Genomic DNA, 16,051 nt, shown 5'->3' with positions numbered 1-16,051 from the left:
ATTTTCTTCAGTCTTTTTATCTCAGAATAAAAAATCCCTTTTAAAAAAAAAAAAAAAAAAAAAAAAAAAAAAAAGCAATCTTTCACTTATTATATAATAATTTAGCTGGCACAAGCATTTAATTTGAGCATATGGAGGACAGAGGCAAATACGTGTGAATTTGAGGCCAGCCTGGTCTACACAATAGTGTAGTTATTATAGTTATAATTTGTTATAACTATAATGTAGTTATATTTATATATAATATCTATATATTATATCTATAAATATATATTTACATAACACATAAATATACTATATAGCTTATGCTCCAGAGATGGGAACTGAGATCTGCATACAGGCCATATTCCTTACCGTTTTTATCTGAAAGGACCATAAGGCTGTCTCTGTGGGTGTGGCCATAGAACTGTCCCGCAATGACGGAGCTGTATCTTCTGAAAATATCAAGCAGTTTCTCATTATAGTACTGCCTTATCGCTGGGGTGTCAGTTGCATAAGGGAGGTAGCCCACTGGAACATGCGCTATGATGTATACCTGAGAAAGGAGACATAGGACATCTTGTTTGCACATTTATCATTACTAAATTACGGCTGGATACTCATACGTGAATATACATTAACTAAAATTGAGAGAGCAAGCATACCCCCTTTGCTTTTTCTGAGAAAAAAGAAAGAAAGAGCTTTGCCTATGTAAATTACCAAGGTCACTATCTTGACATATGGGTCATTTGTATTGTACTCTTAGATGGCAGAACAATATTGACTTTAGTCAACTTCTAAAAAAGTTTTAATTTTTACAACTTTTGTTAAGTCCTGATTCTGCCCCAAGCTAAGTAAACAAATTTGGCCTTCTGGTAGTCCAGAGCGAATTCTCTTCTATAGGATCTACCTTCTCCTTATTCCATAGAGAGCTGTTGAGTGTGCTTTCCAGCCATTCAAACTGATTTGCTGGGTCTGTCTTGTTCAGGGTCATGATATTTGGGCCATAGTACAAGTTTGTGTTTAGGCTAATGATCCTCAAGCCTGGATTACTTGCAACTTTCTGTGAGTAAAAACCACCTGTAAAAACAAATGTAAAACACACATTAGGAACACGAACATACATATATGCAGACACTTGGGAAAGTGAATTCTTAATGGTAACAGTGTAGCCTGGTGTTCTCATTGCTTGGGTAAGAATTTAAGTTAACATTAACCTGACCCATGTCAGGACCAAAATGTAAGATTATGACGTAACAAGAGTTGCATCCAATACGAATATTTGGGCAGTGGACAATGGAGCTGAATATTTAAAAGTAATAATTTATATTAAATAAAACTACAACTGTGTAGTGGGTTGGTCTGGTGCTGCTATGTATTCAAATACTAAATACTGTATCCCAAGACCTGGTTGCTCCAAGACAAGTAGATCCTCACAGACATAAGCTATTGTTGTGCAAACCTTGCTCCTCATGTTAATTGGCCAATAAAAGGCAAAAGCCTGTGATTGGTCAATAGAGAGAGACAGGCGGGATTTCCTGGGAAGAAGAAAGGAACTCTGGGAAGGAGAGGAAGAATTTTTTTTCTCCAGGAGTCATCACAGGTGACTACATGAGTACAGGCTTGGAAGGTATAGCTAGCCATGTCAGATGGGGATAGGGGGTCAGGTTAACTTAAGCTGAGCTAGTTGAGAGTGCCTAACAATGGCCTAAGCTTTGAAATATTAAAAGGTCTCTGTGATTATTTGGGGAACTAGTTAAAGAATAACTGCCAGCACATTAATTTCCAGCATTAACTATTATAAACATAGTATTAGTAATCATTTTTTGCACTTCTGCTATGATGTCTTGGCTTTAACAAGGGCCAGAAGCATTGTGGGTAGAAGACCATGAATCAATAGACCTTTGAAAGCAGAAACTCTTTGAATGGATCTTCTTCCCTTATGTTGTTTATCTCAGGTATTTTACCACTGTGATGAATGATTACTAAGCATGCATTACTATTACAAAAGAGAAGAATGGGCAAGCAACAAGGAAGGCTCAGACAAAAGCAAGATGGACACCCAGCAGGATAAATACTCAATCCTGACTCTTTGTCTGACACCTACTGTAGTTAGCAGTGGGATATCAGCTCCAATTGAGCAGCCCTATGGCCTTTCTGATTGCATGTCACATGGCCTCCTCCTGGCTTGCTCTGCTTGCATTTGCATCTTCCCTTGGATGATATTCCACATCCCAGCATCTTAAACTTCTCTACTCTCCATGCAGCTTCACTCTGCAGCTTCCCACGTCATCTCCTCAGGGGCTGCCCATGGGAAGGGGAAGGGAGACTCCACCCAGGGAAGGACTTGCTATGTTCTCTTCATGTTACTCTTCAAAACATCTCAAGGCACACATGAAAACCTTAGTTATTCTCACATTACCAGCTGTTCCTTTATAACATTGTGCTTTGGGGGTTAAAGGTATCTATACTTTCTTCTCAATTTAAAATCACACACTTTTATTTATATTCATATTCAAAATTCAGCCTTTTCTTCATGTGGAACATTTTGGTTGAGAATGGAACAGGAAGGCAAAGAATGCCTTTACAGAATAAACAAGTTCATGCGTGTCCTAAGGCCACATTGTGATTTACTTTCATTCATCCAAAGTGGGTGCGTGCAGAAACTATCTAGAACTGGAAGACGCAAACGAATGTAGAAGATTTAAGCCTAAACAAACAACGAAAAGGGAAGCAAAAGTGTCTCACTAACCTTTCTTTAAAGTGCTAAGAGCTTCTTCACCCAGCCAGGGTTTCCAGAGGTCAGCCACAGCACTGTAGACCTTACTGGTGACAATTGGCAGCTGGTCCTGGTCACAAAGAAGATAATCCTCAATTGAAATTCTAAAGACATTTGGATCCATTAAGGCAAATATTGCTTGAGTGCTGTCTATGTTAGTCCTCTTTAGTCATGAGGGTAAGTTTAGAATTTAATGAATTCATAGCCTAGCTGGGGGAAAAAAAGCAGACAAAAGACGACAGGCTAACTTTAGGACATGTTGCCAAATGCTACCATAGAGGCCCTGGGAGGACAAAACAAGAACATACCACGAAAGGAACGAAGGCAGCATTTAAAGTAAGAATTGAGCAATAATTTCAAGTTGACCTTAAAGCAAAATGAATGGTCGAACATAAGCACATCAGTGCAGAGGGGTGTGCTATGTGCAGACGGAAGCTCAGGCTTAGGGCCTGAGCAGTTTTTAGGTGGATGGTGAGATAAAGAATTGTATTCATAAGACAATGAAGGCAAGTTAGAGCCTGAGCAGGCAAGCCTGGGGTAGCATGCAGTAAGACTGGAGAAACTTCAGCAACTTGATATTTAATAAAGTCATTTAGAATACTATTATAAAGCTGCACAAGTCCTTCAAGACTCAGATGTACACGGGCTTGCTTTTGACTTACACCACTTTCTTCGTGGCAGGCTGAGGGGCAACAACATATTGTGAATTTTAAATAATAAAATATATAAAAATATAGGAACTGAAAAAGGCGGCTCAGCAATTAAAAATATGTATTTCAGAGGACTGACATTGATTTCCAGCAGCCATGTTGAGTGGTTTAAAACTGACTGTAACTCCAGTCCCAAAGGATCTGATGTCCTGGACCTATTTGGACATCCATATTAATTTAATGTACGTGTGCACACACTCACTCACTCACACACACACACACACAGAGAGAGAGAGAGAGAGAATCTTTTAAAATATATATATATAAATTATATAAGATTTTTCCTAAAGTAGCTCCTTACCATTTTATCATAAAGTGCCATTTTTATATTAACAAGCATTCTGAATTTTCCAACACTAAATATAGAGACTTTGTGCACCAGATTAGTTAGGAAAGCCATCCAAAAAGTTGTCAATTACGGACTCCCCCTAGCCCCCATATCTACCCACTACCACTTTAGCATCCAGTTGGCTATGCATCAGTCAGTCTTTCAGTCCTTTGACTGAGACCTGACTATCACTGAGATAAGGGACATAACCCATGAGGTTAGCAGCACCTGTCTTATCCATGTAGAAGGAACTAGAAACCCTGGTCCACACTGCTTGAACAGTAATGGGAAAGGATTTCTAGATACGTTCGTTACATGCTCCTACTGACTAGCTGAGGTGGTTGTGCATCTCTGTGCATGTGAACAGAGTAACGGTGCAGATTTAAAGGTTTTAATGGAGAAATTGTACTCTAATTTTACACTAGTGCTCTCTAAAATTGTGGCCTAGATAGCAGTCTTTAGAAGAATCTGCTCTGAAACTTCATGTGATAGTTGATATATCTAAAATTGTGAGGTAAAAGTGTATAAGGGCACACAAGAGTAGTTGGGTCTGGTAGAAAGGATGGAAATGATATAAATACACCATTCATATATGAAACAGTCAAAAACATGCTTGTGCATTAAGAACATATCAGAAGAGCATGGTGATGTAAGTCTTTAATCGTGGTGTTCTGAAGGCAGAGGCAGAAAGCAAAGTAAGTAATAGGAAAACACACAGAGACACAAGGTAGGGACTGGAAATCAAGTTCAACAGGACAGAACATGCTTAATTTATAGGAGACCAGAGTTTAGCATGTGGGAGATTCTGGAATCAATCTCCTTCAGTAAATGTAAACCCATAAGCAAGAAATAGGAAAAAAATTTAATTTGTATTCATGACACCAAATTTACCTACAGATAGGACACTTTATAGAAGTGAGTATTTATATCTTTGACTTGCTTTAAGATTTGACTTGAGAGATGAAGATAAAATAAAATGAAGCCTCAAGGAAATCCAGAAAGAATTCATCTGGGGGATGAGATAATAACCACATCATGAGGGCTTATGAGGTGCTAGGAAATACACTCCACATATTATCACTAATTTGCATAAGAACTTTGCAAGGCAAATACTGTCACTCTTGTTTATAAATGAGCGACCTACACACAAGACATATGTGAATTACCCAAGACCAAGCAAGGTCTCTGGACGGGCAAGGACTGAACTATATATTCTCATGAACAAATTTCTGTAGAAACTGATTTTTACTCGGCTGTAACAGAACCTTGTACGGTGACTGAGAACACACAGGTACCTTCACAAATGGCTTCTGTGAGTGGCTGGAGCCAGGTCACATCAGCATTGAATATTCTGGAACTAATTTTTGCCTTGACTCACATCTGAATCAGATAAGCTGGCTGGCAACACGGAGCTGCCCTTTGGTTGCTTTCACACTCTTTCTAGCTGTGTCCTTAATAACAATCTATCTTCAATCAGAAGGTGATGACTTTCGTGTGTCTAACAGGTTCTGGAAAATGTCAATAATCACCTTGCCTTGCTAAGCCTATCATGGATCTGAAAAATTAAGTAAGAAATTGAAGAAGCTTATAACAGAAAGAAAAAGGAATTAATAATTCACATGCTATGTGATTTGCTTCTAAAATGCTTTACTGGCTTAAAATGTTATGAATTTTGTTTTAAAATCTTCTGAAATCACCTAAAACCTTCTGTGATGGTTATCACAGGAATGCTTCCTTGTACGCCACCACTGTCATAACTCTGACACTGTTAATAGGGAAATCATCTCAGCACTTCTGGAAGCTGAGGTCAGTTTTACCTGTGGCCAGTAGTCATGATTGCCCAGTGCAGGGAAAACCTGGAGGTTTGGAAACAGGTTCTGGACAGTCATTGTCATGTTAGTGATCACCTTTATCACAGTGCCTGTGGAGAGTTCAGGTACTGGCACATGAGGTGGGCTATCCCTGAAAAAGAGACAGAAACGTGAAGAACAAAATCCCTAGATGTATGCATAACTTGCTGTAGCTATTGCTATAGATGTCCACTTAAAGTAACAAGTTAAAATTAGAGTCAAATAGTAGCCGATGGTGATAGCATACTCACAGTCCCAGCTGTTCAGTAGACTGAAGCAAGGGATGGTTTAAGCTTAGTACTTCAAGATCAGTTTGGACTACATAGCAAAACATAACCTCAAAAGATGGTGGGGTGGAATGAGATAAACCTCTTCTCTACATTCTATAAAAAATGGGTTGGCCAGGGAGTAGTACAAGAAATTCCAGCCTATTTCACTGCCTACTCCAAGGATCAGCAATCTAATAGATTCAAATATCAGTTTTACCAACAAGTAACTGTACATGCATGGGCAAATTGTTTAGAATCTTGATAATTCATTTCCTTAAATCTAATATGGAAAAAATGATCTAGAGATCTAAAGATTAGTATAAAGATTAATTAGTACCAATAATATTAGTTAGATATAAATTATATATAATATATAATGTAATATAATTATATATAAATTAATATAGAGATATAGAGATGAATAGATTTCAAAATAGAAATGAATCTATAAAATTAAGCTTTATAAAATGGTTATCATAGGTTAACACCCATGGTTATATTTTGTTCTTACTGATTTAATCAAAAATTGTCATATTAATCAAGATTACAAGATACTGATGCAAGTGTGTTAGTTATGGAATCATCTTTTAGTTATCACAAACATATTTATAAAGTCTATACTACAAGAAAAATCCTCACAGGATTTATAAAATTGTTTTTATCACTAATAGTGCTGACTAATGTGACCTAGCAGTGTTATACAACATTTTATTAATTCTGACAGCTTCACATATGCATATGTTTATACTCATTTCCCATTCTCCCCACTAACTCCTCCTAGATTCATACCCACCTCCCTGTCACCCCAATTTCATGTCCCTTCTTTTTCCTTTTTAACTCACTGAGTCCAATTTGTACTGCCTAGATACTCATGCATAGGGGGGCTTCCAGTGGTGAAGAAGACCAAGCATGTTTTAACATATATAATTCATAATGAAAATTAGTGCACTCATGAAGACTGTCACACTGTAGGTCAATATCACATAGTTAAGAATTTATGTGTGTACTTACCCTGTCCATATCATGAAAGATGCTTCTTGTCCTGAATTCTTAATAAAATCAAAGGCTGACAAAATAAGTTGATATGGAGAGTCACACAGGACATCTCCGAAAGGACCAGGGTTGGAGGCATTTGCACCTTTAGATGAAGCACACACCTTGGTACGGTCATCTGTAATGTGGTAAGTAGGGTCTAGATGTAAGTCAGTCACGTGCCAAAACTGCCCTGTTGGTTAGAAAAGAAATACTAATAAGTTTGTGTTTAGAGTGAGACCAAGTAATCTGTCTCCTGGCACAATTTCAGTGTTCCTTACACCACGAAGTTAAGCACAACTCTCTCCTTTGAGATGAAGTTACTTCAAATAGCAGAAGAGCATACAACTTATATGTGTGAAAACAACAAGCCCAGAGTTGATATGACTACTCCACCAAGACTATAGTAAAGACTAGGCTACACAGCGAGGGGTTTGGGGCCACCTGTCTGAAAGGCAAATGAGGTCCTTCCATATTGTGTCTCAATAGCATGTCTTCTTGCAAAATTTGAGATTTCGCAAATTATTTGCTTTACTCTTGTAGAAAAACAATGACTTAGAAATATTATCTACTTTGCTAAGACTGAACAAATGAGTAGAGCTCAGAATCAGGAAATGTTTATCTCGGTTAATTTGTATTTGCTTTCACTCAGTATTAAAAGAAAAAAAGCATAAATCCTTAATTCCCTGTGACAGACATAGTATCTCTGAGATATTCCTAAAAGCTAATTAATCAGCGCTATGACCATCATACACAAGTACTCATTGTTAATATTGAGGGAAGCAGTTCTTCAAAGAGAGCCTGCCTATTGATCTCAGGAAAAGCCAAATTTATTTGTCAGCAATTCTACTTGCAAATCATATTAAGAAATATTACTGCATTGAAGGAATTATTAGAACAAATTTTATCTTTCACAATGAGTCAGTTTTTGATGATAGGTGTGGTATTAAGAAATTTTTTATTTAAGTGTATTTATATACATTCATATATTATTTTATATATTCATATTGTATTTCACTTATATTCATAGTATGTATCATAATCATTAATTTATTATATTTATATAGTTATATTATATTATACATAATTTAATCATATCAATTATTTATACTCACATCTACATAATTACATTATATAATTAATATATAATTATATATAAATTCATATATGTGATATATAATTTATTTATATTAATTGTTATTATATATAATGAATGAATAAATGATGAAGCTGGACTCATCGTTTTGAATTTATAGTAGAGAAACTAATGCTGGGTATGTTTTGAATGAAAATGTCCCTCATAGGCTCAGGTATTTGAATATTTAGTCTCCAGTTGGTGGAGAAATCAAGGAACCTTCAGGAGGTGGAGCCTTAGTGCAAGAACTGTGTCACAGTGGGGAGGGAGGGTTGTGAAAGTGCTTAGCCTCATCCTGTCTCTGCTTTGCATTTGTGGTTGGAAGTGTGATCACTGAGCTTCCTGACACAGCCCCTGTGCCACACCCTCCTATCCTCTGGGAGTATGAGGCCAAATAAAAATAAACTGACAAACTCTTCCTTCTAGACCGTGTCTTAGTCATGGTATTTCATCACAGCAACAAAAGGTAACTAATACACCAGGTCAAGTAGGAAAGTTGGTGAGTATTTGCAGCTTATATGATATTAAGGAGACCATATGTTGAAGAGCCCTCCAGTTTCCATATATAATTTACATATAAACTCAATATCTGTGTAGCTTTCTCATATATAATTAACTTCTTTAACTCTGAGATTTGATCCCTGCTTCAATAGTCAAGTATTGTTATTTGTTATTGTTGTGTGTCTGTTTTTCTTACTTTTCTGAAAGTTTGGAAACCTTTAGGACTATAAAACTAAATTTTGGAATCACAAACGAGGAAACATATCCTATATCTTGTATTAATTACCGTACTTATTTAGTGAGTATATATTATGCATTTTTTCCAGATTGTTTTCTGTAACTGCTCTTCAAAATAGCCCGCCATATGTGCTGCCAAACCATGCTTGAGAGCTTTGAACTCACTCTGATTCTAATATAAAACATCTGAAAGATCTCAGAAGAAACACCAAGAAAGAAATAGAATGCAAACTTTTGAAATCTATGCAAAGGTGATCATACTTAATAAAATACATTGAATGTATTGATTGTTAATTTGACACAATCTAGAATCCTCTGGGAAAAGCATCTCAAAGAGGGCTTCTCTACATCAGATTGCTTTGGAGCATACCTATAAGAAACTGTAAAGTCTTGATGTGGAAAGACCCAGCCCACAATAGAGGGTTGGTGATTCTGGATTGTGTACATGTAGAGAGGACTGAACACAAGCAAGTATGCATTCTTTATTCTCTCTCTGCTATGGACTGTGAATGCAGACTAGCTGCTTTAAGTGCCTGCTCAGACTTCCCAGCTGTTGTGCCAGGAAACATTCATGAACCCCAAAAGACCACCAAGGAGCTGATTCCGATGCAATCACATTAGGGTCTCTTTATTCAAGCTCGAGCTTGGGCTCCCCACCAACTCTGACACAGCCTAGTTTTAGGCAAGTACTTTTGGGGTCAAGAAAGGGGGATATCTAGCCTGGTACACATCTGATTGGGGGCTAGTATGGCCTTTAACATAATTGGCTGGTGTTGGGAGCCAAACCATAAGCTTAATTTTTGCTTTTTTCCTGATTGGTGGTTGTTAGGAAGTGAAGTGCCAGGGACAGGCTTGTAACCTGGAGGTGTAGATTTCTTGGGGAATAACCTGGAAACTGGTATTAGGTACTGGCCTACTAGTTAAGTTGAGTTTAACCTTAGGTCAGATTCTCTGATGGAGTCTGAACCCAAAAGATTTGGTCTCTCACCAGCAATAATGGGGCAACTATTTAATTACAGCCTCAGAAATGAAATTAAAACTACAGTGAACTTGCTAAGTATCAACAATGAGTTATCGTTTTGGTGTTCATTTTTTGCCAGCACCAGCATAATTTTATAACAAGAGTTGACATGTAAAACATACCCGACATGAAATTTGGATGAAAATTGATGTAAAATTGTATATGTGGTAAACTACTCAGTACTTAAGCACTATTTGAAAATATCAGCGAAGAGTAATTTCTTTCATTTTACAAAGCAGAAAAGGCCCTAAACTTTATCTGGAGTTCAGATCCACTCTATCTAGCACCCAAAGCAGAGAAAGCAGTACGATTGGAATTTTCATGCAGTTTACCCGTCCGCAGGGCATCTCAGTTTTGTGTCAACCAGTGTTTATATTATTTTTAGACTGTCAACATACAGTAACTATACAGAAAACAGATTGGTGTCAGAATCAGACAGCCAGACTTCCAACATAAGAGATTAGCACCCAGTAATTAGTCTGTAAGATCTTGGCCTGTTTCATCTGTCATATGGGAATAGTAATGGCAGCCTTTAAGACGCCATTAAAACATCCTTTAAGCCCTCAAAAAGCATGTGACACTGAACAAGCTATGTGTTAGTTTTACTATCATTTATAAAACCTGCATCCTGATATTGAACTTTCCCTTTTGCATGTAAACCGTTCAATTTCATCCAGTACTTAAGATGTGTTTAGTACTATTTTATAAGCTTTTCATCATTATCACCCAGCAAAACAGACAGGAAAGTAGAGCACACAGAGATTAAACCCAGGTCATCTGTCATAAAGAAAAGGGCTGACACTGGTTCAGGGATCACACTTCAGAACACATGTTGCCTTTAATCACTGTACAATGCCTCTCATATACTTAGTCAAATAAGCTGCCTTGTACCAAAGTAGATAATGACATCTACATATAAGGTACATTGAGGATTAAGGTAATTGAGATCATGAATGGATTAAATTTTTCATAATCCAAATCTTGCAATGGATTTTGACCACGTCCCTATGACATAATTCAGTACTTGGTTCACAGAGCTCCAAGAACAGGAATGAGTCTGATGGAGTGGGCCCTTAACAAAGATTCTTTAATTTTACAATTCATGGCATTGAGGCAAAGGCAAATTTCAGGATAACCTCCAGATCATGTGACCAGGCAATAAAAGCTGAGCTAGAACCTGTTTCTCCAGATGCCAAGGTGCTATTTCTACCACATCACACTGCTGGATAGACAAATGAGGGGGTAATTAGATTCACTAAAGGATGGCTTTAAATGAGTCAGAACATCTGGAAGTTTTACATCCTAACTCCAATGAAATTGTACATAAAATGTGGTTGTGTGTGTCTGTATATGTGTGTCTGTGCCTATGTGTGTGCGAGTTTGTAAGGCCACCAATCCAGCCTGTGACACAGTCCATAGCACACTCAAATCTAAATTTTCTGGTTCAAAACCCAAAGTCCTTTACCAAAATTTCTTTCTTATCCTCCAGATAAACTTTTCAAAGATTTCTCAAGATATGTGTGTTACACAGTCTACATAAGTGCTCAAATTTATTTAAAGAGATACTCAAAATTTTCAGAAAAAAATTTCAGTCAATGAATGTTTAATAATTTGTCCCAGCAAACCCAATGAACCACAATTATATGGACAATTGTATGTAGTTGTTTAAGTGGGTGTTGGTTTATCTGTTTATAAAGTCAGTTGCTGTGCGCTAAGTACACCAGCAGGTGACAGCCTACTAAATCTTTTAAAAATGAAGCCAAACACACCCAGGTAAACCACCAGGGTGGTGGTCCTCTAGTCACATGGACTTGGCAAGGGGGAAAACTAAGACTGGGAACTTAAACACAGTTAGGAAACAAGCAGAGGCCAGGCTGGGTGGAAGTTGTGGAGGGAGAGAGGCCTTCTAGTCAAGCGGAAAGCAGGTAAAATAATCCATGCAATGTGAAACCAGAGTCAACAGGTCTGGTTAATCTCTCTCCCTCCCCCTTACCAAAACAGGAAGGTATCGGAAGGAGATTCACATGATCACAGGCAAAGTTTTATGACTTCTTTCAGCAATTAATTCATTAAAACCAAAGGCGAATTTACCTGTGGTGCAGCCTGAGACATTTCCAGGTCAAAATCCTGAGCAGTCACAAATTTAAAATAGCACAATTCCAGCAATATAAAAACACAAGGCAGCCACATCTGTACACATTCTGGGGGTTATTTCTGTCACAGGTGTTATTTGCCAGAGTTGACAAACCGGACATACAGCTGTGGCTTGCAAAAGCTTGACAGCTAGGTCAGGTGTCAAGGAGAAGAAGGGATTCCCTGGACCCCATTCAGGGAAGTCCTGTGCAGATCAGAGGCAGGCATGGACAGGAGGCAGACAGCAGGAGAGTTTCAGTTCTGAGCACAGGTGAAAGTCTCAAGGACAGCTCTCTCTGCAAAGCAAAACAGAACCCCCCAACTAGAGCAATTATTTTTAAACCGAGCCAGGGAGATGGGGGAGGGGAGTGTCACCTTAAATTTTAAAACCCAGAAAGCAACCTACAGTCTTACTAAACATTCAGTCTGGACAGGGATTTTCTAATTTGAGAGAGATGAAGAGTGTTAAACAGTCCCCAGGAATCCATCCCCACCGGTCTGGATCCAGTAATTTTGGAGTGGGGCTTAACTTACCGATTTTTTTTTTTTTCTCACCAAGTTTGGCAGCTGCTACTGCTGGGTGGAAGGAGACTGAGGGGGGAGAGCAGGGCAGGCCAAGATTACAGAAACAGAGTAACAGGCTCCCGGCTAAGTGGTAAACAGAACAGATCACAAACGCAAGGACCCAAGTGCACCAAGGGTTGCGGAAGGGCTCACGGGTTTTATGTTAAGAATAGAAGAGACCAGACGGAGACCTGAAGAGGCAGAAAAAGGCTCCGACGTCACTGAGCAGAACAGGACGCTCGGAATAGGACTGAAGCTACATCCAGGTGTAGCGACCCTGTAGGTCCTCCTCTGCTCTGGGCAGACTAGGTGACTCAGGGAGTGCCCACAGCCAATTCTGAGCGGCATTTCCCACCAGACAACAGCTTCAGACTTTCCTCCGCTGGGAACTAAACCACCCAGACCCGGGATGTAAACAAACGCCCAGCAGGCGGCTCGGCTCCATTCTGGCGCCCACGGGGCGCCCCCACCATGACTCAGACACAGTGACCTTGCTGTCTGGCCTTTGGCCACAGTGACCAGTGTGGCCGCGTCCTGTGCCCCGCTGCCCACGCACCGTCGCGACTTCGCCGACCCCCTCCACCGTCCCGTGCAGTCCCGATCGGTCCACTCACCCACAGCTGGGGCGCGATCCGCGGGCGCCAGGGGCACTCCGAGCCCCGGGCCGCAGAGCCAGGCAACCAGTAGGCAGCAAAGGAAGTTGCCCAGCAACGCCATGGTGGAGGCCACTGCCCCAGGACGCTAGACTCGAGCTTGGGCGCCGCTGAGACCCGCAGGCCCTAGGGGTGGAGAGGAAGCCAGAGCCTTTCCTTGTGTTGACGCCCAGCAGATCACGTGTAATATTAGATTCCCCTGAGCACGAGTTCTTCTGACCTTCTGGACTCCTTTATTTTAATACGCTTCCTTAATTTCTTAGGTCAATAGGAAACAATGTTCTTGCTCCAACCATATACCTGTTTCCTTCCCTGAACCCCAGGAGCGCCTACCTGACAGGGCCATTTAGCAGAGGTACTTGAAAAGGCAGGAGAACCCTGAATCATGGTTAAGACAAATGAGTACAAGAATGGGTTTGGATTTCCTCAATAGTTTCACTACCTGGGATTTATGACAGAAATGTAAACTCCCAAGCCTCAGGCCACCGCTGATAAATGAACAGATTAGCTGGGCTGGCCATGTGTGGCTTCATAGTACTCCAAGATAGGTAGGTGCAGTTGGCAAACTATGTCCCAGATTCACCAGGCTGAACTTTTTCCTTTCCACAACGGAGTTAAGCGCGTCCTCATGCAACCTACCTGGTAAATACAAATACTGTTGATTTTCTCTTCCAAAAGTTTTATAAGTATTGGCAAAGAAGCCAAAACCCACAGACTGTGTTTAATATGTATTCTTTGTTCTCTCTCTAGGAATTTATGAGAATGCGCTCTCTTTAAAATATAGCCAATAATTTTAATTTATAAAACGTAGGATGTCTTTGGAGAAGAGCAAACCTTTGAGAGATGCTGACCTCATAAAAGATGTGAGCTATGGCGTCTTGAAGAAGCCGTGCTGGGTTAAAAGGTCCTGACAAAATACTATGCTTTAGCTGAGTTCAAGGTACTTATTGTGGGAAGATGGGTGTTTTAGGTGGACACCCACATTATCTTGGGGTACCATGGCCTCTTTAGTACTCAATTGCCTTAATTTGTGTATCTAGCACACCATTTTCATGATTAAAAGAGTACCACTGTCACTAAGCTTAAATGGTTTTTCAATATCCTCCAACCATAGCATTAAGAATACTACATCAAAACTTCATAGTTTACCTACTTAGATTTACATTCCTTGTAATAGGAACATATCTGGTAAGTGTATTGATTTATTACTTTCTTTGTTCTATAACTGTAACTTTCTATAATCTACTCCATGTTGAAACAATCATTTAGAGAAACCAGAATCTGTGTTCTTAGCCTAGGATCACGTATATTTGGTTTAGGATACATTATTTTTTGTATTTTCTTCAGGTACTTTTACCACTATGTTTTACAAATATATTATTTTCCATCAGAGGAAAAGAACTTTGTTTTATATCTGCATGATTTAGACATTATATCTTGTGAAAAAAATATTTTAATGGACACTAAGTTTCCTTTCAGATCCTGGTAGACTCCTCCAAGTTTTGCTACATCATTGGGGGGATTCAGAGCAGTTCAAGAACCATGCATGCTTCCGAGCAACAGACATGGTCACTTCTGCAATTTCTCAGTCTACAGTCTAAAGAGTACAGGGAAAGTAAAGCCAGGAAATAGTGGTGAGCTTGAAATGCAGAAATGGATCAGCAAGATAGCAAGAGCTTGAACATTTTAAAAGAAAGTGAACTAATGGTCAGAGTACCAGTTTTGCTCATTATAACCGTGAGCCAACCAGAGATGATCATTCAGACACAGTTGAAAGCCGATTGTGAGGCAGCTGGCTGGAACTACGTTCAAGTGTTCAGGACTTAAGCTTATGCAGAGCAAGTCTTTTAAAGAGAAAAACCATACCCTGGTATCTCACTTTGCATTGGCAGAGGTAGGTTTGCACAAGCAAGCTGTTTAGCAGAAGCGATAAGTTAGCTGCGGCATCTTGGCCTTTGGTCCTAAAATAGAGTCGGGTAAATTCTCACTGGATTCTTCATTAAAGAGATCAAATTCTAGTTAATCCTGAAATGACCTAAGTAAGAATACAAGATAGAGGAACTTCTGCAGTATCTTGCCTTCTCAAACATTATTTTTCAACTTCTAAGACATGTTATAGGAAGTAAATTGGTTGTGAAATAACTTCAGTTAAGACAAAATATGCAGCACACACATTGTGAAACCTTTAAAATGCTTGAGAACATAAACTGATAATGTTTTAAATGAGCAATGGAAGCTACAGCCTCCTTTCTACTTACTAAGAAGAAACTCAAGGCTTCAGTGTTCCATGCGCTGATATACCTGCAGTGTAAGCCTACACCTGTAGGTCTTCAGCCCCCATGCATGTGTCTTTATCTGCACCAGGGAAAATGTGAGATAGAAGCCCAATAAATAAATAAATAAATAAATAAATAAATAAATAAATAAATAAATAAATTTTGATGACTGTCAGTGGTTATTATAGGTTCATCTCTGTTGTAATGAAACATGAAACTAGTTTTATTGTTGTGAAGAGACATTGAGGCCATGGCAACACATATATAACAGAAAACATTTCATTGGTGCTTGCTTATAGTTTCAGAAAGTTAGTCCATTCTCATCAAGTATGCATGTAGAAATGCTACTAAAGAAGTAGGTGAGAACTCTACATCTGTATCTGCAGGCAACATGAAAAGAGAGAGCAGCTGGATCTGGCTTGGGCTTCTGAAACCTCAAAGCCCACCCACAATGACACACTTCATCCAACAAGGCCACACCTCCTAATCCTTCCAAATAGTGCCACTTCATAAGCATTGTGAATTTATGGGGGCTATTAATATTAAAACCACTACAGAAGGTAGTTTTCTTTTCTAGATTATAG

The 16,051-nt window shown here is 39.0% G+C and overlaps 1 protein-coding gene across 1 annotated transcript in view; it reads right to left on the bottom strand.

Annotated features, from left to right (window-relative positions):
- Smpdl3a (sphingomyelin phosphodiesterase acid like 3A) overlaps positions 1-13,384 on the bottom strand; it is a 17,857-nt gene extending 4,473 nt beyond the window's left edge. Inside the window, exons 1-6 of the mRNA XM_021174195.2 lie at positions 13,153-13,384; positions 6,927-7,140; positions 5,614-5,758; positions 2,732-2,828; positions 890-1,059; positions 355-535 (exon numbers count right to left, since the gene is read on the bottom strand). Coding sequence (XP_021029854.1) covers positions 355-535; positions 890-1,059; positions 2,732-2,828; positions 5,614-5,758; positions 6,927-7,140; positions 13,153-13,255 — 910 coding nt within the window. The 5' untranslated portion in view covers positions 13,256-13,384. The remainder of the gene's footprint in view (positions 1-354; positions 536-889; positions 1,060-2,731; positions 2,829-5,613; positions 5,759-6,926; positions 7,141-13,152) is intronic.
- Between the last annotated feature and the right edge of the window lie 2,667 nt (positions 13,385-16,051).

This window comes from Mus caroli, chromosome 10 (genome assembly GCF_900094665.2).
Source record: "Mus caroli chromosome 10, CAROLI_EIJ_v1.1, whole genome shotgun sequence".
In the NCBI taxonomy this organism is placed as follows: domain Eukaryota; kingdom Metazoa; phylum Chordata; class Mammalia; order Rodentia; family Muridae; genus Mus; species Mus caroli.
This window is presented reverse-complemented; position numbering and strand designations above follow the sequence as displayed.